The sequence below is a fragment of the Geotrypetes seraphini genome, chromosome 17 (genome assembly GCF_902459505.1).
Source record: "Geotrypetes seraphini chromosome 17, aGeoSer1.1, whole genome shotgun sequence".
NCBI classification, from domain to species: Eukaryota; Metazoa; Chordata; class Amphibia; order Gymnophiona; family Dermophiidae; genus Geotrypetes; species Geotrypetes seraphini.
The window spans coordinates 21,092,311-21,118,039 of NC_047100.1; the positions used below are offsets into that span (position 1 = coordinate 21,092,311).

Genomic DNA, 25,729 nt, shown 5'->3' on the forward strand with positions numbered 1-25,729 from the left:
GTCTCTTTTACTAAGGCGCGCTAACGCGTCCACTATATTCTATGGATGCGTTAGTGTTTAGTGCGCACTAAAACGCCTAGCACGTCTTAGTAAAAGGACCACTAAATTATTAGATGGATGAAAAGCTGAGGCACTTATTGAAAACTTTAACAAGCAACATCACAGATATGATATAGCAATAAAGATGTCTCTAAACCATTCTTGCGGTTGATACAGTTCTGGAAAATATTAATAACATTAATACACTTTAGAGAAGGTATCTTAGACCAGAATGCAATAATATAGCCATCTAAATACAGTACAGTGTATTCAAAGTTACATCCTGCACTGCAAACACCCTCCTCAAGTTTCATTTCAGTGAGATTGTGATTCGCCCAAAGATCTTTGCGGTCTGGATGACAAAAAATGGAAAAGCTAAATAGAAACTATAGTAGTATATCTGCTGTGGATATCCTCTTAATTCAAGCTTCCTTTCCTGTTATTTACAGTTTTTCATTCTGCTACACCTCACATTTTAATACTCAACACAATTTGTACATACATACAAAATGTTCTTGCACATACACCATTCATTTTCTCTGTTAGAGATTATATATGTGTGCCATAGTGGATCCCCAGGACACTAGGAAGATCAGGGAGTCACAGATGGTACTGTCATAGCAACATATTAAATGACAGCCGATAAAGACCTGAACAGTACATCCAGTTTGCCCAATAGTCACACGCATTAGAAATTCATGATTAAATTGTCCTTTTCTTCTTTGATATTTCTGGACTTAGACCATAGAAGCCCACCCAGTCCTGTCCTTAGATTACTGCCATCCAAGCTCAGTCCAGCCTATCCAAACCATCTTGTCATTTGGGGGATACAGACCATAAAAGTCTGCCCAGCACTGTCCTCATGTTCTAAATTACTGAAGTTTCCATCAAAGCCCGCCCTGTTGAAACCCATCCTAAACCAAATTGCCAAATAAGGGACCCAGACCATGAAAATCTGACCAGCACAAGACTTAGGCATGCCTAGGTGTCGCTAGGCATCCGGTATATTGTGTAATTCCTTTAGTATGCAGCAGCTATGGAGTATGGATGTGAGAAGGGACATGGGCATCTCGGGGCGCTCAGGCAATTGCACACTGTCAGAGGCTGTTTAAATCACCTGTCCGAGGCTAACCAGAAATTCTCAAAAGCACTTAACCGGTTGGTACTTTGAAGCTCATATTTGGAAAAAAAAAATTTTTAATTGGGCGATAGGTATTAGTGCTGTCTGATTCACGATTCAAATCGGTTCACCGATTCACTGCAGGTGAATCGATTTGAATCGATTTAAAACAATAATAATAATAAAAAAAAAATCAGCCTCCCGATTTGGTAACTGACCCTCCCCCCTTGCTCCCTAAAGCAGGTGTGGTAGCGCTGCCTTTTGCTGGCCGGCCGCAGCCGCACCTGCTTTAGAGGGCGAGGGGGGGAGGGTCAGTCGGGAAGTGCTGGTGTCTGGCTTCCCCCCTGGCCTCCCACTGGTATCCGGCTTCCCCCTTGGCCTCCCGCTGGTGTCCGGTTTCTTCCCAGCCTCCCGCTGGTGTCTGGCTTCCTCCCTGGCCTCCCGCTGGTGTCTGGCTTCCCCTCTGGCCTCCCGCTGGTGTCTGGCTTCCCCCCTGGCCTCCCACGCACCATTTACCTACTAGCGATCTCTACAAGCTGCTATAGGTCTTCGGAGCTGTTTCCTCTGCTGCAGTCCCGTCCCTCCTCTGACGTCTAAAAACCTATAACAGCTTGCAGAGATCGCTAGCCCCAGCGATCTTCTCTCTAGGCTGCTGCTAGTAGGTAAATGGTGTGCGGGAGGCCATGGGGAACACGCAGGCCTTCCGGGGGTAGGCGAGTGCAGTTCTTCGGGGGGTGGTACAGGCCTTCAGTGGGGCAGGCAGGGGTTCAGTGGTGGGATGCAGGCCTTCAGGGGGAAGTGCAGGCCTTCAGGGGTGGGATGCAGGGCTTTAAGGGGGGGTGCCATGGTGTAGAAGTTCATGGAGGGAGGGAGGGAAGAGGGGGGTTTAAAGAGACATGTATATGTCGGTTTTTGTGGGGAAAGAAATAATAGATCTAAAAACAGAGGAGAGGGAGAGAAATGGTGGACAATGGGATTTAGGGAAGGAAGGAACAGAAAGGGAGAGAAGTTGGACACAAGGGATGGTGTGGAGGGGTGATAGAGATACTGGATAGGAGGGTAGTTGGGAAAAGGGAGAGATGGTGGACCCTGGGGTGGTGGGGAAGAAGGGACAGATGCTGGATGAAAGGGTAGTTGAGAAAAGGTGGATTTGTGAATGGAGACGAAAAAAGGAACGATGCCAGACCTCCGTGGGAGGGAAGGGAAACGGAAAGGGAGGACAGAGATAGAAGATGGATGGTTAGCACGGAGAAAGAAAGGGACCCTGGCAAGCAAGTTATCAGAAGACAACCAGAGCCTGGGACCAACAAGATTTGAATAATGACCAGACAACAAAAGGTAGAAAAAATAATTTTATTTTCTATTTTGTGATTACAATATGTCAGATTTGAAATGTGTATCCTGCCAAAGCTGGTGTTAGACCACAAACGTGAGCTAGGATTTAACAGTGAGAGGAAAAGTCTTTTTTGTTTGTTTATTTTGTTTACACCACAGCGCCAGTGTGGTTAGGAGAAGGCAAAGGGGGTGAAGAGGCTATAAAAGGGGTGAAGAAGCTATAAAATAAACTCACCAGGATGTTTGAAACAACATTTGGGCAGGAAAATTGAATCGAAAAATCAATTCAATAGACTGAATCGAATCAAAATTTTTTTTTCCTGAGTCGGGCAGCACTAATAGGTACCCATCTTCTTAGGCGTGATTCTACAAAAGATAGGTGCTTATTGCAGGGTGCCTATCAGCCCCAAAGTAGGTGTGTTTAGGGGAGGAGAAATACTTAGGTGCCACTAGGCGTAAAGGATGTAGGCGCCTATAATGTTTATTTCTTTTTTCAATTTTCTATACTGTTCTCCCAGGGGAGCTCAGAACGGTTTTACAAGAATTTATTCAGGTACTCAAGCATTTTTCCCTCTCTGTCCCGGTGGACTCACAATCTATGTAATGTACCTGGGGCAATGGTGAGATTAAGTGACTTGCCCAGGGTCACAAGGAGCAGCAGGTGCTGAGGCTGTAGCTTTAACCACTACACCACACTCTCCCTTTAAAACCCTGGCCTACATTACAGATGCCTTAGTTTTAAGTTAGGTATGATTCTGTAATAGGTGCCTAGAACAGGGACTGTTTTCTTCTTCTTTGTGACTCTGTACAGCGCTGTGTATATCTGGTGGCACTATAGAAATAATAATAATAATTAGCAGTAGTAGTACTGTGATTGACATGAATAGGCACTTAACTTTAGGTGCCTATTTTTCTAGGTGTCAATTACAGAATCTGGCCCTTAGTGCCCAAGCTGAAACCAACTATTTTGTGGGTGTTCCGGGGTGGACTCAGCACTTAACCAGTCTAGGTAACTGCATAACAAGATTGCCGCCGGCTAAATATTAGGTCCAGGATATTTGTACACTATACAGAAGGGTTCTCGAGGCATCCCTGGAATAAATTCCTAGCCAGTCTGATTTTCAAGATATCAATAATGGCCCCGATATTCAGACTGAAGGTCTGCTACTTCCTGCGGTCGGTGGTGATACTGGATATTCGACGCAGGGGCTATTTCCGGGGTAAAGTTCAACACCTCCAAGGACTTAGCTAGTCAAACCAATATTTGGCAGCTGGCTGGCTAAGGACTAGTAGCCAAACATAGACCTGCTTTGCCATGCAACATAGCCGGTCACAGGGTTATCCGCTGATCCGGATATTCAGTGGGAGATATCCAGTTATCTCCTCCTGACAATTGGTGGAATACTGGCTATATGCTATTTGTCCAGCCAAATAGCGCTGAAAATCAGCTGAAATGAATATGCACGAGACAGACTGCATGCAAATCTAGCTTATGTATATTCATTGGGAATATTCTGAATACTAGACTGGGATGGGCCTGAGAAACACTGCTATACAGGATAACGGAATGAGGTTGAACGTTGATTTCATGCAATACCTCCAAAAGCATGACACAAGACAGCAATAACATCAAGGCAGACTCTCTCAGTATAAGCTCAGGAACAGATTGAATTCATTGCACAGTGTGAAAAAAACCTGCCTCAACACAGTCTGCTGCCTCTGATGTTCCTGGAACAGCCGCTTCAAGTGCTCGCAAAGATACTTTCTCAACATCCACGGTCGCTATTATCTGCAACAGCTGTTGTGTCTTTGTATTCTTTTGGAAAACGGTCTTAAGTATACCTTGACAAGCCTTAGGGAAAGCAATGTTTAACTAAGTGATCGTTAATATATTCATGCTGAAAGTTCCCAATTTTGCCCTCAGTGATGCAAAATTGTGAAGGAAAACCTACAGTCGAAAAAATTACGGGTAAAGAATTCTGTGTTGATATTTAAAGGGAAGATGAAGAAGTTGCAACATTTCAGAAAGCACAACTTCCATTTCATTTAACATTCTTTTAAAATGATGTAAGAAAAAGAGGTGAGAAAGCATAGTGCATAGTAGATCCTTTGAAATAATATGGCTAATTCGTCCAGGCTATCCCTGTAGAAAATACTCCAGAAATAAAGAAAATCGAAGCAAGAATACTCTAAAAGTTGGCCTGCTTCACACAACTATACTGCAAGGTATCTGAATCAATTTACAGTCATGATTGTGGGGCCCTTTTACTAAATTGGGTTAAAATTTTTACGCTCTTGCATGTTAGTAGTAAAATTAACATGAAGTAATTCCAAATCCCTTTTTGTTAACGGTTAAGGTAGGATGGTCCAGAAAAACCTAAAGCTGGAAAAACTGTGAATTTAAGTTTTTCCCATGAATTTGATTGTCCTTGATCAGAACATAATTTAAAAAAATGTTTTTAAAGCCCATCTTGGTGGTCCAAACACTGAATTACTCAGGCCTATGTTCTATAAATGGAGCCTTAACTTAGGTGTCAGTAGACACCCTACCAGTGCCAAAAAAATGGCACTAGAATCAAACCTATGGCAGCACTTCACTATGCCTAATGCCACTGCAGGCGTAACTAATGCCAGAAGTGGCTTTAGGCGTCATAAAGCACCTCCATAGCTGTGATTCACGTAATAGATAGGCGCCTGAAATGTAGGCCTTGAAAGCTTGGCTTACAATTCCGGCGCCTACCTTTCCCAAAAGCATGATTCAATAAATGGCACCTTTGCGTGATTAAGGCAGCTGCCGACAACAGTGCTGTTTATAGAATCCGAGCCTCAATGTCTTCTTGAGATAGTCAGGATAAAGCCTGCGATGCTATTCAACTCTTTGCAACGAGGCCTTACTCTGCTCTGGGTCTGTGGTGATGCCAGTGGCAAAGTCAGCTATTAGTTTCCTTTGCCACTGGCATCACCACAGACCCAGTGCAGCATGCGGTCTTGTTGCAAGGAGTTGAACAGCTTCACAGCCTTTATCCTATCTTTAAGAAGACATTGGATGCTTGGAATGCCACAGGTAGATGACTACGCCAAAGTGTATGTGTTTAGCAAATTGGCAAACTCTGTGACTCACAGACACCACAGAGACATGTGCTGCAATGCATTTCAATGGCAGCCAGCATTACACAGTGCAAGCATTGGGAGATCATTGCCTCAGGAGCTGATTAAACTGAATTTCAGATCTTCTGGCCGCCTCAACTTCCTTGCCACCTCAGATCATAACCACCAGGACCCCTCAGGGAAATCAGGGAAGACATACAGTGCGGTTCCGATCCCGGCGTACCTCCTTGGAACCGCAGCAGCCTGCGCTCTACCCCTTTGCGGACGAACCATGGGAGAGATGGCTCCCGAACATGGAGACCCGATTCAATCTGCAGGCTATCCGGAGGGCTTACTGCAGTTTCAGGCTTACAGAGCACCCTCCAGAAGCAGACCAAATTGAAAATGTCAGCGATCTCCTGCCGAAGGATCACTCACATAGAGTTGATCCGCAGCACATGGGCAAACCCGTGAAAAAAAATTAAAGACTCGGAAGTGAAAACAAACCACGAGCAGAATTAACTGAGATGAAACCAAGCAGTGAAGCTGCAGGAACAAACTGAGCAAGACAGGAAGCTCCCGGGCAGGTAGCCCAAAGGGGAGGGATCATCTTTTAGTTGCCCTGCAGCTGAAGCTAATAGAGATACAAGATTGCATTCGTTCAGCTTCCAGAGAGATTGTACAAGAATAGCTATTAGCAAAGTATGTTACATTTTTGTTATTTTCTACTACTACTATTAATTATTTCTATAGCGCTACCAGACGCACACAGCGCTGTACAGAGTCACAAAAAGTAAGAAAACAGTCCCTGCTCGAAAGAGCTTACAACCTAAACAGGCAAGACAGACAAACAGGATGTCATGGATACAGTTAAGGGGAACAGTTAATCAGCTGGCTGGGTTGGAAGGCAAAGGGGAGCACAGGACAATCAAGCCATTGTGACATCACTGATGAGATTGTCTCTTATTGGTGGAATGAGGCATTATGATATTTAAGACTTTATACGGAGACAGTCCAAACTACCTGAATAACCGCCTCATCCACAACACCGCAACCAAACATAGGAAAACTCACACCCCATTCTCATACCCCCCCCCCCAATTAAGGAGGTCAAACGGAAAAAACTATATGATGGCCTCCTGGCCACTCAAGCAGCCAAACTAGACAACCAAATCGCCAATCTACTGACGGCATCCCTCGACTACAAGACTTTTAGAGAAGAAATAAAGACCATACTCTTCAAGAAAACTCTGAAAAAAGAAATAATACCGCAAGTCTCAAACTCTACCTCTCACTAAAGCCAACTACCCCAAACAAATAACCTTACCCATTTCTCACTCTTTTTGAAAATGATCAATTTTTTTTTTTTTTTGTAAGTTCTTGTTGTAATACATCTTGGATAATTCTTTTGTAATCCGCCTTGAACTGCAAAGTAATGGCGGAATAGAAATCCCTAATGTAATGTAATGTAATATCACAATCTCAACTCTGCTTCCCAAAGACAAATAGGATCTCATGGCTGGGTCGGAGGGCAGAGGAGTAGGGTTAAGGATTGAAGGCTATATCAAAAAGGTGGGTATTTTCCACAATAAAGAGCAGATATTTAAGGTTCATTTTATAAAATACTGCTAGATTTTTTTTGCATAAAATGTCTTTTTATCAATGTATCACAAATCGTGCACTCCTTTGCTGAGAGTGAAAAAATAAAATTGTAGCTATAATACCAAGTAATTTGCTCCACTAAGCAAAAATAATAGCAAATTTTAAGAAAAACAGAGCTTTATGTGATCAGTAGCTTTGAGTGACCCCAAGATAGGCTTTAAATTTTTTTAAAAAAATTATTTTCTGATCAAGCACAATCAAATTCATTGGAAAAACTTTTTTTTTTTTTTTTTATATATTATTTTTTATTTTCAAATTTTACAGAAAGTGTACAACATATTAAAATATAATTGATGAATATACAATAACACTTTTATATCTAATACATTATGTTCTAAATATATTTTTTATCCCCTCTCCCTCCCCCCACCCTTCTATTACTTCTCATTCATACAATACATATTGTATAATATATTATAACATATTATGTAGAAATTATTTTCATTACCCCCCCTCTATGTGTGTCATAATAAAGATATTTAAAAGAAGAAAAGAAGAAGAAAAATTCTACTATTTATTCATTACAATATTTTGTCAATGGCCCCCATATTTTTATAAATTTAATATATGTCCCTCTTTGTATTGCTATTGCTCTTTCCATTTTGAATATATGACATATTGTGTTCCACCAAAATGTATAATTTAGGTTATTATAATTCTTCCAATTGTTGGTTATATGCTGAATGGCAACCCCTGTCATGATTAATAAAAGCTTGTTATTTTCTGGTGAAATTTGACTTTTTTTCCTCATCATCATTCCAAATAACACTGTATCATATGATATTGGAAAAACTTTAATTTACACAGTTTTTCCAACTTTAGGTTTTTCTGGACATCCCTACAGGGGTATGCTGTTAATGCAAACCTAATACACTTAGGACTAGCCCCTCCCTCCCTTACAAAGCCACGCTAGTGGCTGCTGTGCGGCAAAAGCCCCATAAATTCCTCTGGGCTTCAGGGCAATTACCTAAGCAGCCTGCGCTAATCGGCTTTGTAAAAGAGACCCTAAATTTGGTAAATGGAAACCAAATTTGGGTGACAATAAAATCCATATGGAGTGCTATTCTATAAATGGTTTTCTGAGTTGGATGAGCAGAACAGGAGAGTCACCTGCACGAATCAATCACAAGCAACCAAATGGCAGAGATGTCAAATGAAAACAAGTGAGTTGGTGTGTTTCACAACTCTGATTTACTCTCTCTATGCGTCAACAATTTGCACTAGGCCCAACCCGCCTGTGTCAGGAGTCTTATCTACGGCACACTTTGTATAAACAGCCTGTGTATGCTATGCAGCATTCCAGTGAAGCATCTTGGGTTAGAATACTCATTACACAGTTTCTGTGTTCACCACCTCTACCGGGAGACTGTTCCATGAACCTACCACCCTTTCTGTATAAAAATATTTCCTTAGATTACTCCAGAGCCTAACACCTCTTAACTTCATCCTATGTCCTCTCATTCCATAGCTTCCTTTCAAATGAAAGATACTCGACTCATGCACATTTACGCCACATAGGTATTTAAACGTCTCTCAATAAAAATCATAAATAGTAGCAAACAAAGTCCCCAAATCACAAAAAATGCTACAAGCCAGAGGTGGGCTGGCCAAACGAGATGCTCATTCACACAAAAAAGGTGGATAAAAATCCTCAAATATCAAACATATGGACGCAGACCAAAAGGACTTCAAGCTGCCACACTTCTTGTCATTGGCAAAAAACTCCACCATATTGAAAATCTTATCTCAAATCAGGCAACCGCTCACTACTGTGCACAGATGGAAAAGAAAAAAGTTTCACTTAGCTGATTTGCAAACTCACATATAAAGAATTGGACTGAAAACAGTCTATTGTCTTTAAACATGTGAGCAAAGAACAACGCAGACAAGCTGAAGTAGCAAAAAACGAAGACTACACACCATTTTAATAGCCTTCCTCTTGACCAACTCTATCCTTTTTATATCTTTTTGAAGGTGCGGCCTCCAGAATTGTACACAATATTAGAAATGAGGTCTCATCAAGAGTCTTATACAGGGGCATCAATACCTCCTTTTTCCTACTGGCCATACCTCTCCCTATGCACCCTAGTATCCTTCTAGCTTTCGCTGTCACCTTTTCTTTTAAAAATTATTTCTTTATTGGTTTTTGAAAACATAAACACCAAGTACACACTTGTGCAGAAAGCAAGTTAGCAATTACATATTACAATGAAGTTTTAAAGCTTAATGCTCACACCAAAAAAAAAAGAAAATAAAGTAACTTTAGCTAATAATGCTCAAGTCCTCCTAGGATCCAAGATAATGAAGTTTAGCAAGATTTAAGAAAATATTTAAACATATATTTAAGCATAACATAGGCTATAGAACTGGGATGAGAGTCTCATATTATTAATCAATTTGGCTCAAGGTTTTTCAGTTCGCAGGCAGGCTAACGACAAAAAATACTGTCAACTGCCTAGGTTCGAAGAAAACATATTTAACAATACGGTAATACGCTATGCACTTACAAGGGTGACGTAGATAAAAAGTAGCACCCAAAGATGTAACCTCAGGCTTTCATCGAGAGAAAATCACGACGGCGCTTCTTCGTCTCTCGTGAGAGATCAGGGAACATTTGTACTTTAAAGCCAATAAACTCTTTCTGTCGATTTAAAAAAAAAAAAAAAAAGTTTCATCAGCCAAACTTTATCAATTGAAAGAGCTAAAGATATAATCAAAGTGGATGCCACTGCTGCCTCAGTATCAGAAGACTAACAATTCTGAATCGTTCATTGGCTCTTGATCTGCAGCCTTTTTCTGTTGAGATTGATTTTTATCAGGTATATAAAATACTCGAGAAAATGGTGGCACTGTTTCTTCTGGAATTTCCAAAATTTCCAATAAATATCTTTTAAGCATTTCCCTAAGCATTACCAATGTAAGCCTAGGGAAATTAATGAATCGTAAGTTGTTATAACAAGAATTGTTCTCAGGCATCTCCATTTTTCTCCTGAGATTAATATTGTCTCTCACCAATGTTTCTTGTAACTGTTTAGAGGTTTTTATTTCCTGTTCAAGTTTCTGAACAGAATAATTAGAAGCAACCAGTTCAGATTTTAATTATTTTAATTCCTTGGAGTGCTCAGTCAATTTCCCTTCAATAGTTTGAAGACTGGGACTTATGGTCCTCACCAGACCAATCATAAGATCCCATAGTGAATCTAGGGTTACCTCTGCAGGTTTGTCCAAAGATATATTAAATTGAGAAGTAGCAGAGTGCTCACCGTTCTGTAGAGTTGTTTTTTTTGTTTTCCTCCCTGGTTCAGTCCCACCTCCGACGCTGATTCTGCCTCGAAATCTTCAGTTGGCTTCCCTGAGATCAGAGCTCCAACCTCCAGACTCCCCGATGTAATAATGCTTGCCTCAGGGGAGTGAAACGCCATGACATCCGGGGATGGTAGTTTGAGGCTGCAGGGGCAGTGCCATTACGTCTTAGAATGCCAGAGATGGAGTAAGTATCACATTTTTGAGAATAGCCAGGTCTTCAGATGTTTCCGGAAAAGTTGGAGAGAGCTCAGGTTCCGAAGAGGGGAGGAAAGGTTGTTCCGGAGCTTGGTGATTCTGAAGGGAAGGGAGGTCCCTAGTTTTCCTTTATGGGAAATGCCTCTTAATGAGGGGAAGGATAGTTTTAATTTGTGGGTGGATCTAGTGGTATTAGGATTTGAGGAGTTCCAAGAAAGAGGGATACATGGAGGGAGGATTCCATGTACGATTTTGAAAGCTAGACAAGCGCATTTGAAGTGGACCCTTTCGATTATCGGTAGCCAGTGAAGCTTGGACAGAAGCGGAGAGACATGGTCAAATTAATTTTTTGCGAAAATCAGCTTGGCCGCAGCATTCTGGATCCGCTGGAGTCTATGAAGGTTTTTCTTAGTTAGGCTTAAGTAGATAGAGTTGCAATAGTCCAATCTGGAAAGGATGATGGATTGGACAAGGACGGTAAAGTGATTTTGATGAAACAGGATCTAACTTTCCTCAGCATGTGAAGGCTGAAAAAGCATTTTTTTTTTAACCAGGGAATTGAGGTGGTCGTTGAAGGACAGTGTAGAATCAATAATGACGCCCAGAACATTGCTTGAGAACTCAAGCTGCAGAGTGGAGCCAGAGGGCAGAGAGATGGAGGAGGGTAGTTGGTCTAGTTTTGGACCAAGCCAAAGGAGTCTTGTTTTGGACTCATTTAGTTTCATTTGAACAATGCGGGCCCAGGATTGAAGGTTCATTATACAGGAGGCTATGTTCTCTGAAAGGTTGATGAGGTTCGAATCAGTCTCAAGGAGGACGAGGATGTCATCTGCATAATTGTAGATTGTTTCAAGGGGGGATAGGTGGAGGAGTTTTAGGGAGGTCATATAAATGTTGAAAAGGATGGGGGATAGAAGTGAGCCTTGCGGGACTCCGCATATCGGTTTCCAGGGGGAGGATGAGGTGCCATTCATGTTGACAGAGTAAGAACGAGAACGTAGGAATTTTGAGAACCAGTCTAGGACTGTGGAGTTAATGCCTATCTCAGAGAGTTGGTAAACGAGAATATCATGATGGACAACGTCGAAAGCGGCGGAAAGGTCGAATTGTAGAAGGACGGCAAACTTATTTCGAGAATGAAGTTGTTGAACCTTTGAGATCAAGGAGGTCAATAGGGATTTGGTGCTGTAGTTGGGACGAAAGCCATATTGGTAGGGAAGAAGAATAGAAAATCTATCTAAGTATGATGAGAGTTGGGTAGATATGATAACTCTAGCATCTTGGTTAAGAGAGGGATATTTGCTATTGGGCGATAGCTAGATGGTGTGGAAGGGTCTAGGTCAGATTTTTTCAACAGTGGGGTCAAGGCAATATGACCCAATTCTGGGGAAAAAAGGCCCAAATGTAGGGCGGAGTTTATGAGTTTGGTAATAGCAGAGATGGCCGGTGACATCATTGCACCATGTCCACGTATCCCGTCTGAAGCGGGGCTGGGGGAATGGGGTGTGACACAGGTGGAACGGGATGGGCATGGCCATGGGTCCAGATTTTCCTGATAACCCTACCTTAGCACACATGAAGCTTTATATATTCTGTTTGTTGTGTCTCTTATCTATATCCTAAATCTGGATGCAAGAATTGCTCTTCTTTTAGTCCTTTTGTTGAACAAGGTGCACATATGTTCACATAATGAAATACCACTAATAGCCTTCTGTGGCAGAGTTCAATCCAGACTCACCCGGAGCACTGCTCACATGCACTCAAAACAGCAAAAACAACCATTGGTAAAAAGCGCAACAGCCAGAAAGTTTTAATTTTTCTAGAGACCTGACTCTTTAACCTCACAGACTCAGGAAAGGTACAAACAATTGCTTAGTTCTCATATCCTTAAGTCACTTCCACAATAATTCTCCTTATGGGCTTGGCTTACCCTGTTTCAGTAGAGGCCAGTTACCCCTGGAGGTTCTTACACACGTCCCAAATCTTTCCAAGGCTCCCTCAGCCTAAAGCTAGGAAAGGGGAAGTTTCTCTCTTCCCAGGACTCCTTTCTTCCTCAGAGATTTTTCTCTCTCATGGGGACTTCCCCGAATAATTCTCCTTTGTGGCAGATGAACACCTCCCTGCTGAGGTCATGCCCCCTGACTCAGCAGGGTTACCTTGTTAATGTGGCTCAGCACTGAACTGTAAAGCCCAGTGTGGTCAGCTCAGCCTTGGGCTAGCAGCCCCTGCTATATGGAGGTGGAATGGTAGTATTAGTGGAAGATAACCCCTTACTCTTCCACACCCTCATTGACTTATAGACTATTTGTTGCTGTTTTGTATGGGGCATGTGCCTATAGCTTGCTCTTCATGTCTTACACTACATATACAACTCTTGGACTCTCATGCATACTTTTTTATGTCAAGTATATACCCTGGTCCTGACATGGCATTTCTTTCACACAGAGGGTCTACGAGATGCACACTTCTGCTACATACATTTTGACACCCCATGTGGGCCTAATGGGTTTCAAAGCTTCAGATGCAATGCAATCTGTTTTGTTGGCAACGGTGAGTGCCAGTGAATTCCATGTCTTCTCTCTGTCCAGTATTCACATAATCTTCTCCTTTTTTTGGCAAAGAGGTGCCAACAGGTGTGATGCACTGAAAACTGACGAACCAATATGGAGTATTATAGCACAACACAGTCTTCATGAAGATGAGAAATCAAAATGCTTTTTCTTCCAAATACTGTATTGTTTCATTCCTACTAACCACCAAGTCTTAGAGAAGGAGCCCCACCAACCTGTGGGTGGGCAAAATGCCATTCAAACAGATGGGAACGAGTGCTAAAGCCCAAACATTACAGTCCCCATTTTGAAAAGAGATTCGCTTTGGACACAGAATGGGAGAAAATACTTTGAAAGCATATAGTAGTTTAAGGAATCTACCTAGGTGTTTTGCCTTTGAAAATGAGCTAGCATAAGGTGTTCATGCTGAAAGTGTCTGGGTGTTTTGTCTGTTATTTACGGAGGAGGATTAGAGAGACAATCACCCTTATGTAGCAGGATGATCCCTAGTGGCTGTCCCATGAGGCTGCTGTTAGAGATCAAAGGTGCCATTTTGAAGAGGCTACTAGGGAATCCCACCCTGGAGCTCAGGGATGGAGAAAGGGTGTAAGCATGATGTGTGTATGTATGTATGTATATATATATGTATATACACACACACACATCATGCTTACATGGGGGTGGGGGAATGGCTTTTCTGCTTTAGGGGTTGAATCCTGAGAGGGGGGAAGTGGTTTTTTGAGCTGGTCCTGTTGGGGTGGGGTGTTCCTGCTTAAGTAGTTATTCTGGGGGGGGGGGGGGGGTAATCCGTCTATCCTTTCCCTTCATTGTTTGCTCCGCTCCTGATTTTAATTTTCCTTTTAATTTTTATATAACAATAATTGTAGAAGTTTTCCCTACATTCCTTTTGTATGTCTGTTTTAAATTGAATTTGTTTTTATTAGTGTTCAATTTTTTGTAAACCGCTTAGATTGTGAAATAGGCGGTATATCAAATTGAAAAACTTGAAACTTAACATGGGAGTGAACAGGATCTGGTGGGCAGAGGTTTTATCAAACTGACAGCACACGGGTTGGTACTGCGTGCTACCTGTCATGACCGATACTGCAGCTCAAATTACTGCCACTTCAAGAGGACGTGGTAAATGCAGATGTGTCACCGGCAGTTTAGTAGCACAGCCCGCTGTCACTCTTGTTGCAGTGGTGCTTACCACCACTTCACAAAACTCCACTCCTTGGACCTATAACCCCCCTAATTGTCCCCGGCACTTACCAAGACAGCATTGGTGGCCAAGTAGTGCCAAGTGGCACGGATCATCCTCTGTGCCCAAATCCAAAATGGCACTGATGACTCCTAGCACTGTTGACCAAAATGGCACTGATGACTTCCCCCCCCCCCGCATTAAATGCACATCACTTTTTGCATTAAAACTGAGGTTGTGTGCCAAAACTATGCTCTTTAATAAAAGAGCCTCATAATATATTGCAATTTATTTTATAAGCATTTGTCATTTATCCAATGATAATATAAGAAAAGATGCAAGCTGCCTTAAAATATAGACAAAAAAAATTCAAACAACATAAGCAGAGTATTACTACTAGGCACTCATAAATGGAATGTGAGCAGACATATTTTAAGTAATTAAAAAACCCCATAATCCAAGAAGAAAGAAAACAACCTTTCCTCATACTCAGCCAACTTAAGGGGATGTTTCTGTGGTAAGAGTTATGGTGGAATGTAGAAGCTGGATAGGTAGCCTTTGTTAAGGTTCCTTGACAGATCCACCACTTTGGAGATTGTGTAATGGAAAGAGTGTATGTTATTTTCCTGCTGACAGGCTATCAGTGTTGATCCCAATGCTGTTTGCAATGTCACTGCAGTGGGTCTTATGTACAGTCCAGCTAAAGGGAGAACATGCACTGTGGCTAACATAACCCTAGGAGATTGAGTGGGCCACTGTGGCGCTTCTTTGGCCAAGGGATATACTAAGACGTTCAATAGTAGAGACTGTGTTGTTTGGTACAACAGCCTTCTCTTTTCTTGTATTTATATGTGTCCCTATAAACAGAATGGAAGGAGTTCAGGTAAGGTTGGACTTTTCTCGGTTGAAAAAGAAGTCCAAATTCTGAAGCAGAAAGTGGTCTAACGATGATTCATCCTGTAAATAAATCGGCATGGAATTCCAGAATTTACAGAGAAAATCGATGAACAGGTAGTATCGTATATAGTTTGACACAATGAAGGTATTAATAGTATATGTTGAGTGTTCGATCGGAGCGATCTTAAGGGGCATATGGAATCAGAATTCTGTCTATAAATTTGGGGATATGAAAAGAACGAGTTTTGAATGCTAGGAGTAATATTCTATATGTTATTCTGTAAGTGATTGGTAGCCAAAGTGCATTGATCAAAAGAGGTGTCACATGACCAAACATTTTTGCTTTTGTTATCCGTTTAATTGCTGTGTTTTGTATAAACAAAGTTCTTGTCAATAAGTACCCTCTTTTAATTCTATTTACGACAAGAAATTAGGATTGATAACAATATATATCCACTGGAATTGAAACTGAAATTTTTAGGGGTAATTGTTGACAAATACTTAACTTTTGAAGCTCATGCCCAGATAGTCGTCAATAAAATTTTCAGTTTATGGAAACTTCGAAGAATCAGGCCTCATTTTGAAATTGAGATATTCCGGCTGCTAATCCAGTGTTTTGTCTTTGAAAATGAGCTAGCAAAAGGTGTTCGTGCTGAAAGTGTCTGTGTATTTTGACTGTTAGTTATGGAGGAGGATTAGAGAGACAATCGCCCTTATGTATCAGAATGACCCCTAGTGGCAGTACCATGAGACTGCTGAGGTGCCATTTTGAAGAGATTGACTGCTCTGTCCTTGGCCACTAAACTACTAGGGAAACTCAACCCTAGTGCTATGATCAGGATCTTGAATTAGGCACATAGAGAGAAAGTAGTGGCAATTTAAAAAATAAAATTTATAATTAAATATTATCATAATTTAAAACACTCAAATCACTAAAATCTGATTTTAATTATGCTGGAAAGTAACATAGTAAATGACGGTAGATAAAGACTCGAATGGTCCAGCCAGTCTGCCCAAACTTACCCTCTCTTTAAATTACTGATTTAAATTAAATTTTCCTTTTTCTTAGCTATTTCTGGGCCAGAACCCAAAGCTCTGGCCAGCACTGTGCTTAGGTTCCATCTACTGAAGTCACCGTGAAAGCTCACGCCAGCCCATCTAAACCATCGCAGCAGTTGAAACCTTTCCCAGCCCATCCTCAACCAAATGGCCATATACGGACGCAGTATTAAGCATACGTGTAAAAAAATGAAATGTAACTTTGAAGTACGGGCTATGTGTGTTCCTTTGAAGGGAATTCTTCTATGAACTAGATGACCATACAAACAACTGAAGAACAAGCGCGCCTTTCAGACAAAACTTTTCTCATGGACCATGATCTCTATTCTGCCAGCCTCAGGATAGTACAAAAAATTATGCACGAGAACACATTTCTGGAGGATGGAACTGAATATCTTCTTTCCCACCCCTAATATTTTTAAATGTTTTCAGTAGCATGGACCCTCCATCTCCCCACATAAAGAAGATCCACAGTTATTTACTGCATCTACATATTCTGACGCAGAACCGAAGTAAACACAAGCAAAGGCTCCACTGCATTGGTTTTGCAACATGCACTAAACACAAGTGTTATAACACAGCCCAAGTACTGAACTAAGGGCTAGAATTAGTAAAAGGCACTACATTTCCCCCTCAATATTCACAGGGGTTAGGGGCAGAGCCGGCCCGCGAATATTGAAAAATCGTGAACAACTTTTAGGACCAATTCTGACCCACCCTCGCCTCTCTCCTGCGTCCCCAGACCTTACCTGGTGGTCTAGTGGTCTTTCGGGGCAGCAGCAATCTTCCTACGCTCCTGCCCTGTACAGAGCCGTCAACAAATATGGCTGCCATGAGTTCCCATGGTCTCACAAGACTACAACGGGAACTCACGGCACACACTTTTGTTGACGGCTCTGCATGAAGAAGGAGCATAGGAAGATCGCTCCTGCCCTGCGTCACCACCAGGTAGGTAAGGTCTGGAGAGGTCCAGGCCGCAGGAGGGAGGCAGGGATGGATCAGAGGCAGCCTTTAAAATTTAATTTTGTTTGGGAGGCAATAAACCGCAAATAATCGAAGTTGCGAGTAATAAACCCACGAATGTGGAAGAAGTGTACATGTTTTATTTACTTCAAGTCCTATTTTATGTAAAAAAGAACCAACAAGCATGCTTTAGTAAATATAGCCTTAAAATACAAATGATAAAAAAATATTTGAATGCTCTTTTCATAAAGAAGGAATTTTCTTTAAGAGGTAACAATGCAACCCCTGAAAAAGTTACTGTATCTATTTTCCCATATCTATATCGTTGAAAGTGGACTTCAGAGGGTGCAAACACACACACAAATACTTGCTTTTCCTCTTAGAAACTTTAAGAGATCAACCTTATATATGTAATATAAAATTCATGTTTGTAACGCATCGCTTGAACTTGCAGACTAGCATTGCCATTCAATCTCTGAAAGAGCCTCCGTCCATCTGCAACCAAACTGCGATTGTAGCAAAGGAGATTCTCTTACTTCACTGGCTCCCACGATTCCCGCTCAAAGCCCCTGTGAATTGATTGTGCAATTGAGGACTCCATCAGGTCGACATATCTGACAACGAGTGGAGCGAACAGGTCTTGGAGATGTTTGTGAAATTTTCCATTGCACATGTTATCTAGAAATAAATAATTTATATGCATAGTAAGAATTTGCAAATTATCTCGGAAGAAAAGTATGCAAATACTGGCATTTTGCAATAAAGGGTGATGCTGTCACATGGTATTATCAGAAGGATTTCTTTTTTTTATAACAGGCTGCTTAACTTATGTGGCAGATCTGTAGATAAGTTATGCCTAAACATAAAGGTTATGTATCAATGCAACCACCATGTGGGCAAAATAATTAACCTGCTCAAGAGTGACTAGGTCAAGCAAACCATAGGAAGAACATTAGTATTGCAAATGAAAGTGTTTATTGGTAACTTTAAAATAAACCACTGACCTGATGCAGCCATGTTTCGGCAAAAGCCTGCATCAGGAATATGGTGATATCTGTAAAAAAAAAACAAAAAAAAACAACACAGAAATAAATGTGAATAAAATAAAAATGAATATGCCACAAACAAAGACTGACAATGTCAAATCCAAAACACCATTCTGGTGAACAGACTGCAACAAACCAACCCCCACTTTTACAAAATCACGGAAGCGGTTTTTAGCGCGTGCTGGAGCGCTGAATGCTCTGCGTTGCTTCTGACGCTCATAGGAACTCTATAAGTGTCGAGAGAAACACAGAGCATTCAGCGTGCCAGCCGGAGTTAAAAACTGCTTCACAGGGGTTAAAAATGAATTAATTCCCATGTAAAGGAACTGTGATCTGAATTTAAAAAAATGCTGATATGAAAAAAATTCTAATCTGACAAAAGATGTTAGTTTCATTCTACATTTGAATATGTTCTTAATATGTTTTGCATTTTTCATAGTTTGTTGCAGTCTGTTCACCAGTATGGTGTGTTGGTTTTGACATTGTCTCTCAATTTACATTTGTCGCATATTCATTTACACTGTAGTCACATTTATTTTTGCACCATTTTATTTTTCATGATGTCACCATAAACCCTGTAGCGTGTTTTACTTAAACATGATTATCCCCCCCTTTACAAAACCACAATAGTGGTTTTTAGCACAAGTCAGCACGCTGAATGGTCTGCACTGCTCCCAATGCTCATAGGAGCTCTATGTGTGCCGGCCTGTGCTAAAAACCGCTTTCGTGGTTTTGTAAAAGGGTGAGGGGGGTATGTTAGGTCACTGGTTTATTTTAAAGCTGTCAATAAGTACCCTTGATTGCCATAATGGTGATCTCATCCTTTGGCTCGATAGATTTGGTCTCTATCATTTTGCCTACTTGTTCTTTTCTCTAGCCTTTTATGCTAATCTGTGAATCTACATTTACCTGGGTTTACCCAGGGCAATTTTATAACAGACCACTTGAGCACATTAAAAAAAACACTATTTTACATTCAAGTCCATGAAATGCTCAAGGAGTTGTGGTGCTCTTAGCCAACTTTTGCTTTGCGGTGTTCTCCCCCCCCCCACACACCAATGTCCCACATAAGCCCTTTTAACTGTGGTGAGAGTACGTCATTTTGTTGTGGCCACTGTGCTATTCTCTCTGCATGATGGCCAACAATACTGCAGATTTAATTACAAGTCCAAATTTCAAGTACTAGAACCCACTCTCATGTAAATGTGGGGAATACACTACCGATTGATGCAACTGGCAAAATAATTTTAAAGTTTTTGTATGGACCTTCAGAATCTAACCAGGCACAGCATACTTCTGTTTTTTTTTGCATTTCCATCGGTCAAACTTTTATTGAATTCTTATGTACGTGAATTTTTTTATCTCGTCATTCTTCCTGTCATTAAATAACTATCACTTAGCTTTAGGATTATTCTTCAGCGCAATAGTTATCTTCAATTAAGCCACCTCTCCCGACATGCATGTTTCGAGGGGAACTAAAACATTTGAGAGAGCTACCATCCGCTATGATGATCTATGGCAGATGGTAGCTCCCTCAAATGTTTAAGTTCCCCTCGACCCTGAAGAGAGTTTCCAGTGAAACATGCATGTCGGGAGAGGTGGCTTAACCGAAGATAAATATTGCACTGAAGAATAATCCTAAAGCTAAGTGATGGTTATTTAATGACAGGAAGAATGACGAGATAAAAAATTCATGTACATAAGAATTCAATAAAAGTTGGACCGATGGAAATGTAAAAAACCAGAAGTATGCTGTGCCTGGTTAGATTCTGAAGGTCCATACAAAAATATGATAGTTTTAATGAATGTATAGAAAGATGGGTGGGGGGAGGGTTTTTAAATAATTTACATATTAAGAATATAATGTATGATGTTCAAGTGTTATATGATAGTATTTCATGTTGTTCTTTTTGTGCACTTGATGTAAGTTTGAAAAAGGATAAAGAAATTAAAAAAAAAAAAAAATTTAAAATTTTTTGTCGGTTGCATCAATCGGTAGTATATACCCCACATTTACATGAGAGTGGGTCCAGGATTGGGATTATATTCTAGTACTTGAAATTTGGATTCGTATTTTTGTACTAGATATAGTGGCTTGATTTTTGAGCGGTTTAAACACAAGAACATGAAGTAACCCTCATGCTCTCACCAATGTGAAGGATTAGACAGTGAAGCAGGCTTTTGGCATTCTTACGGTTTGGCGCCCTCAGGCAGTGCCTTACCTCTTTCATGGCTTAAACTGGCCTTGCTATGAGGAGTGTGTGGCGCAGTGGTTGGATCTACAGCCTCAGCACCCTGGGGTTGTGGGTTCAAACCCCGCGCTGCTCCTTGTGACCCTGGGCAAGTCACTTAATCCTCCATAGCCCCAGGTACGTTAGATAGATTGTGAGCCCACCGGGACAGATAGGGAAAATGCTTGAGTACCTGATTGTAAAAAACGCTAAGATAACCTTGATAGGCGGTATATAAAATCCTAATAAACTTGAAACTTGAAACTTAAGTCCCTTATAAAATACCTCCTAAGGGAAATTTTTTTAAAAATAAATTTTATTTATTTTTTTGCATGTAAGTGGTCACATATGCACATAAAAAGACTTTTTCTGCTATACCAACTGGCTTAAATTTACATGCCTTGTCAATAAGAAGGTACAAACTAGGATGGTAGGGCTGTACCAAATAGTCATATTCGATTTGGCCTTGAATAGTACCCTGAATACATTATTCGTATTCAACCGAATAATGATTTAAATTTGAATACTAATCATCCAGGGCTGAACTATGCTAAATCCCACTGAAATAAACACTTGATCTTTGATTTCACCTTGCTTCTTTTTTTTTTTTATTTGCTATGTTAAAGCTTAATGCCCATTTGTATTTGTATTCATATTTGGCCAAACCATATTTTTCATTATTCATATTCAGCTGAATGGTAAAACATGATATTCGGTACAGCTCTGGAAGGCAGAGCTGTGGATGAATTGGGGGAGGGGGGGGGTTATATCTAATCTAATCAGAATTTCTGAATCACACTTATCTAGTACAGATTTACAAGATAAGAGGCCCGTGCAGTATCATGGGGAAATAGTTATATTACATTGTAGAGAAAGCTTAGATTGTTGCAAGAGGTGAAATAGTTACATCACATTGTGAAGGAAGGTTACATTGTTGCAGGAGGCTATCCAGTTAGTGTAGGACAGTGTTTTTCAACCTTTTTTGGGCAAAGGCACACTTGTTTCATGAAAAAAATCACGAGGCACACCACCATTAGAAAATGTTAAAAAATTTAACTCTGTGCCTATATTGACTATATATAAAGTAATTCACTTGAGTGCCACCGCCGCCATCGGGAACAGGCCGGCACCAAGTTCTCCCTGCTTCTCTTCCCCGCGGGGCCGACCAACTCTCGCCACCCGTCGTCAATTTTAACGTCGGAGAGGACGTTCTAGGCCAGCCAGGCAGCGATTGGCTGGCCCAGAACGTCCTCTCCGACGCCAGAATTGACGCGAGTGGCGAGAGTTGGCCGGCCCCACAGGGAAAAGCAGGGAGAACTTGGCGCCGGCCTGTTCCCAATGGCGGCGGTGGCACTCAAGTGGCTAAAGAGCCACAGTTTGCCGGCCTAGGGACAACACTGGAGGGTGGCCAGCTGTGCACCCCCTTGGGACGTAAACCCGGGGTGGGGCAGACCGCCCCCCCCACCCTGGTATGCCACTATCTGTACCTCACTCCCTCCCTATGACCAAAAATTCTCCTTTCTTCTATTCCCCGTGTACACAACCATCTCTTTCCCTCCCTTCCTCTCTCCAAAGTCCATGCCTTCTGTGTCCAAACACTCATTCCCTCCCCCACCTCAGCATCTCTTTCCCTCCCTTCCTCTCTCCCAAGTCCATTTCTTCTGTGTCCAAAAACGCATTCCCTCCCCCACCTCAGCATCTCTTTCCCTCCCTTCCTCTCTCCCAAGTCCATTTCTTCTGTGTCCAAAAACACATTCCCTCCACCTCAGCATCTCTTTCCCTCCCTTCCTCTCTCCCAAGTCCATGCCTTCTGTGTCCAAAAACCCATTCCCTCCCCCACCTCAGCATCTCTTTCCCTCCCTTCCTCTCTCCCAAGTTCATGCCTTGTGTCCAAAACGCACTCCCTCCCCCCTTTTGTGTTCCGTGTTTGCCTCCCAGCCCATCTTTGCAACTTTCTCAGCAAAACGAAGCTCAAGCCGCGAGGCTTGTCTTCTGCTTCCTGCCTGCCCTGCCGCACACAAATAGCCGAACGGAAGTATTCTCCGACGTCAGCGCTGACGTCGGAGGGCAGGCTTTGCTTAAGCCCTCCCTCCGACGTCAGCGCTGACATCGGGAAACGCTTGCGATCGGCTATATGTTAGCTGCAGGGCAGGCAGGAACAGAAGACGAGCCTCGCGGCTCGAGATGTATTGAACTCCGCGGGTCCCCCGTCCAGCTCTCTCCTGTCCACGTGGGGCGGACCGCCCCTCTCCCTAGACTGTGGCCTAGGACCCTGGGGGAGCCCGGGCCCCCTGTCAGCTCCGGGCCCCTGAATGCAGGACTGGTGGTACTGCCCTGATGGCGGCCCTGACCGTACGGCACACCAGGCAACATCTCGCGGCACACTAGTGTGCCGCGGAACAGCGGTTGAAAAACACTGGTGTAGGAGACAGGCCATGGGACGAGGAGATACAGTGTCAGAGGGTAAGTATACTGATGTAGGGAGAGGAAAGATGGGACAAACTGGAAACATGGGGGTAAGGCACATTAGCCGATTTAGCGTGCGCTAAATGCTAATGCATCCATAGAATATAATGGACACATTAGCATTTAGCGTGCGCTAAAAAGGCTAGCGTGCCTTAGTAAAAGTACCCCATGGTTTTGTGTTAGTACTTCCAATTTATTTTGTTTCATATACCCAAATGTTGAAGGGTATCACGGCCAGGACGAAGGAAGTCATCTTGCCACTGTATCGTGCAATGGTGCGTCCGCATCTGGAGTACTGTGTCCAGTACTGGTCGCTGTACCTCAAGAATGACATGGCAGTACTTGAGGGAGTCCAGAGAAGAGCGACTAAACTGATAAGGGGTATGGAAAACTTCTCATATGCTCACAGGTTGAAAAAGCTGGGGCTATTCTCCCTGGAAAAGCAGAGACTTAGAGGAGACATGATAGAAATCTTCAAAATCCTGAAGGGCATAAAAAAGATAGACAGGGACAGATTCTTCACACTGTGGGGAACCACAAGTACAAGGGGGCACTCGGAGAAATTAAAAGGGGGCAGGTATAGAACAAACGCTAGGATGTTCTTTTTCACCCAGAGGGTGGTAGACACATGGAACGCGCTTCCGGAGGCCGTGATAGGCCAGAGCACGTTACAGGGCTTCAAAGCAGGTTTGGATAGGTTCCTAGAGGATAAGGGGATTGAGGGGTACAGATAGGAGTTGAGATAGGTTATAGGAATAGTCAGATACCATTGCACAGGTGATGGGCATGGAGGGCCACCGCGGGAGTGGACCGCTGGGCGGGATGGATCTCTGGTCTGACCCAGCGGAGGCAAATTCTTATGTTCTTATATCTTTTGAAATGTCATTTTTTAAATTTGTATTTCCTTGTGCTTCTGTTTGCTTGTCAGAATGATAACCTGCCCTAAGCCTGGCCAATCTTTGCCCAAAATCAAAGGGAAAGGTGAAGACTCCAAGATGGCCAATCGCATAACATACGACTGGTCTTTGTGTTTCAGGGACAATAAGGCTTGGGGGTATTCCTTCCTATCCACATGAACACAGACTATAGGTACCTTCTCCGTGTCCTCCTTAACAAAGGGAGACTCATGAATTCTGTCCCATACCTTGTAAAACAACAAAATTGGGAAAACCGGGTAAAAAAGTGTGAGCCTAGATGGCAGTAGATGGCTCTAGGAGGATCCTTTTGCTTTATTTTAAAGCACTAAAAATATTGAAATACTTATAAATATTAAAAGTGGTAAGATCTACGCCTTGAATGGCTTTTTGTGGATACGATGACTAAGTTGGAACTTTGTAAATTTAATTTAGGGGCTTGTGCAATATACTTTAGAGTATTAGTGCCATATATTTCTTGTTCCAATTTGAGCCACATAGGCTTCTCGGCATCCTCTAACATGTTGATCCATTGACTAGCCTGTCCCATTAGGTATGCATGATAATAATCAATGAAGCTTGGAAAATTTGTCCCTCCATTCTCTTTAGCGGCTTTAAGCTTCTTAAGTGCAATATGGGGCTGTTTATTATTCCAGAGAAATGGATTAGTAAATTATCCATTTGTTTGTATATTTCAAGCTTAAATAGTACTGGAAACATCTACAATATAATAATTAATCTTGGGTGCAATCATCATTTTGATTGTCTCCATTCTTCCCTACCATGGAATATTCAATGGTGACCATCTAGATGTTAATTCTTTATTTGTATTTATTAGGTATTCTGCATTGTATAATGCTGATTCCTCTAATGTAGATCCAAATAGCGTACCCAAATATTTGATTTTATTTTCTGACCATGTGAACCCATAGTCCTTCAATTCTTTGTTAAGTTTTTTTTATTGATTTTTTTCATATATCAACAAGTGTTATAAATTTTCCATACAATTATCTTAACAATACACTTGATATCTCTATAATGTACTTTATATAAACCATATTTTATATTATTTTTCTTATGAATTTATATAACATATATATTGTAAAGATTTTATCAATTATTATTTAATTATGAACCCTTTTCCCTCCCTTTATTGCGTTAATTTCACATAAGACTATCACTCATTATGATATATTTTTTATAATGTATAATAAAGAGAATAAATTCCTTACCCCTTCCCTCCCTCCCTTCTTTAACCATTATCTTATTATGGGAAAAAATTAAAATCAGTCATTGCAAAAATCTGTTAATGGTCCCCAAATCCTTTTGAACTTATCCATATATCCTTTTTGTGTTGCAAATGTACGCTCCATCTTATATATATGGCAAACTGAGTTCCACCAAAAATTATAGTTCAATCTGTCATAATCATAGTCCTTCAATTCTACTTAAAGACCTACAATTTATAGGCATAACTTCAGTTTTGGCTTGGTTCAATTTGTATCCGGAGACAGTGGAATATTCCTTTATAGTGTCTAGAAGATGAGGAATGGCTTCTGGCGATATATATAATAATATGTCATCAGCATAATTGTTTGATCTCCATATTCAAATCCCTTAATTAATGGATTTTTCCTAATTGCTATCAGCAGAGGTTCT

The 25,729-nt window shown here is 41.5% G+C and overlaps 1 protein-coding gene across 7 annotated transcripts in view; it reads right to left on the reverse strand.

Moving 5' to 3' along the window:
• CADPS (calcium dependent secretion activator) overlaps nt 1–25,729 on the reverse strand; it is a 447,229-nt gene that overhangs the window by 133,246 nt on the left and 288,254 nt on the right. For all 7 annotated transcript variants that reach the window (XM_033925902.1, XM_033925901.1, XM_033925899.1 and 4 more), the window contains one exon: nt 17,950–18,091. In XM_033925902.1, coding sequence (XP_033781793.1) covers nt 17,950–18,091 — 142 coding nt within the window. The remainder of the gene's footprint in view (nt 1–17,949; nt 18,092–25,729) is intronic.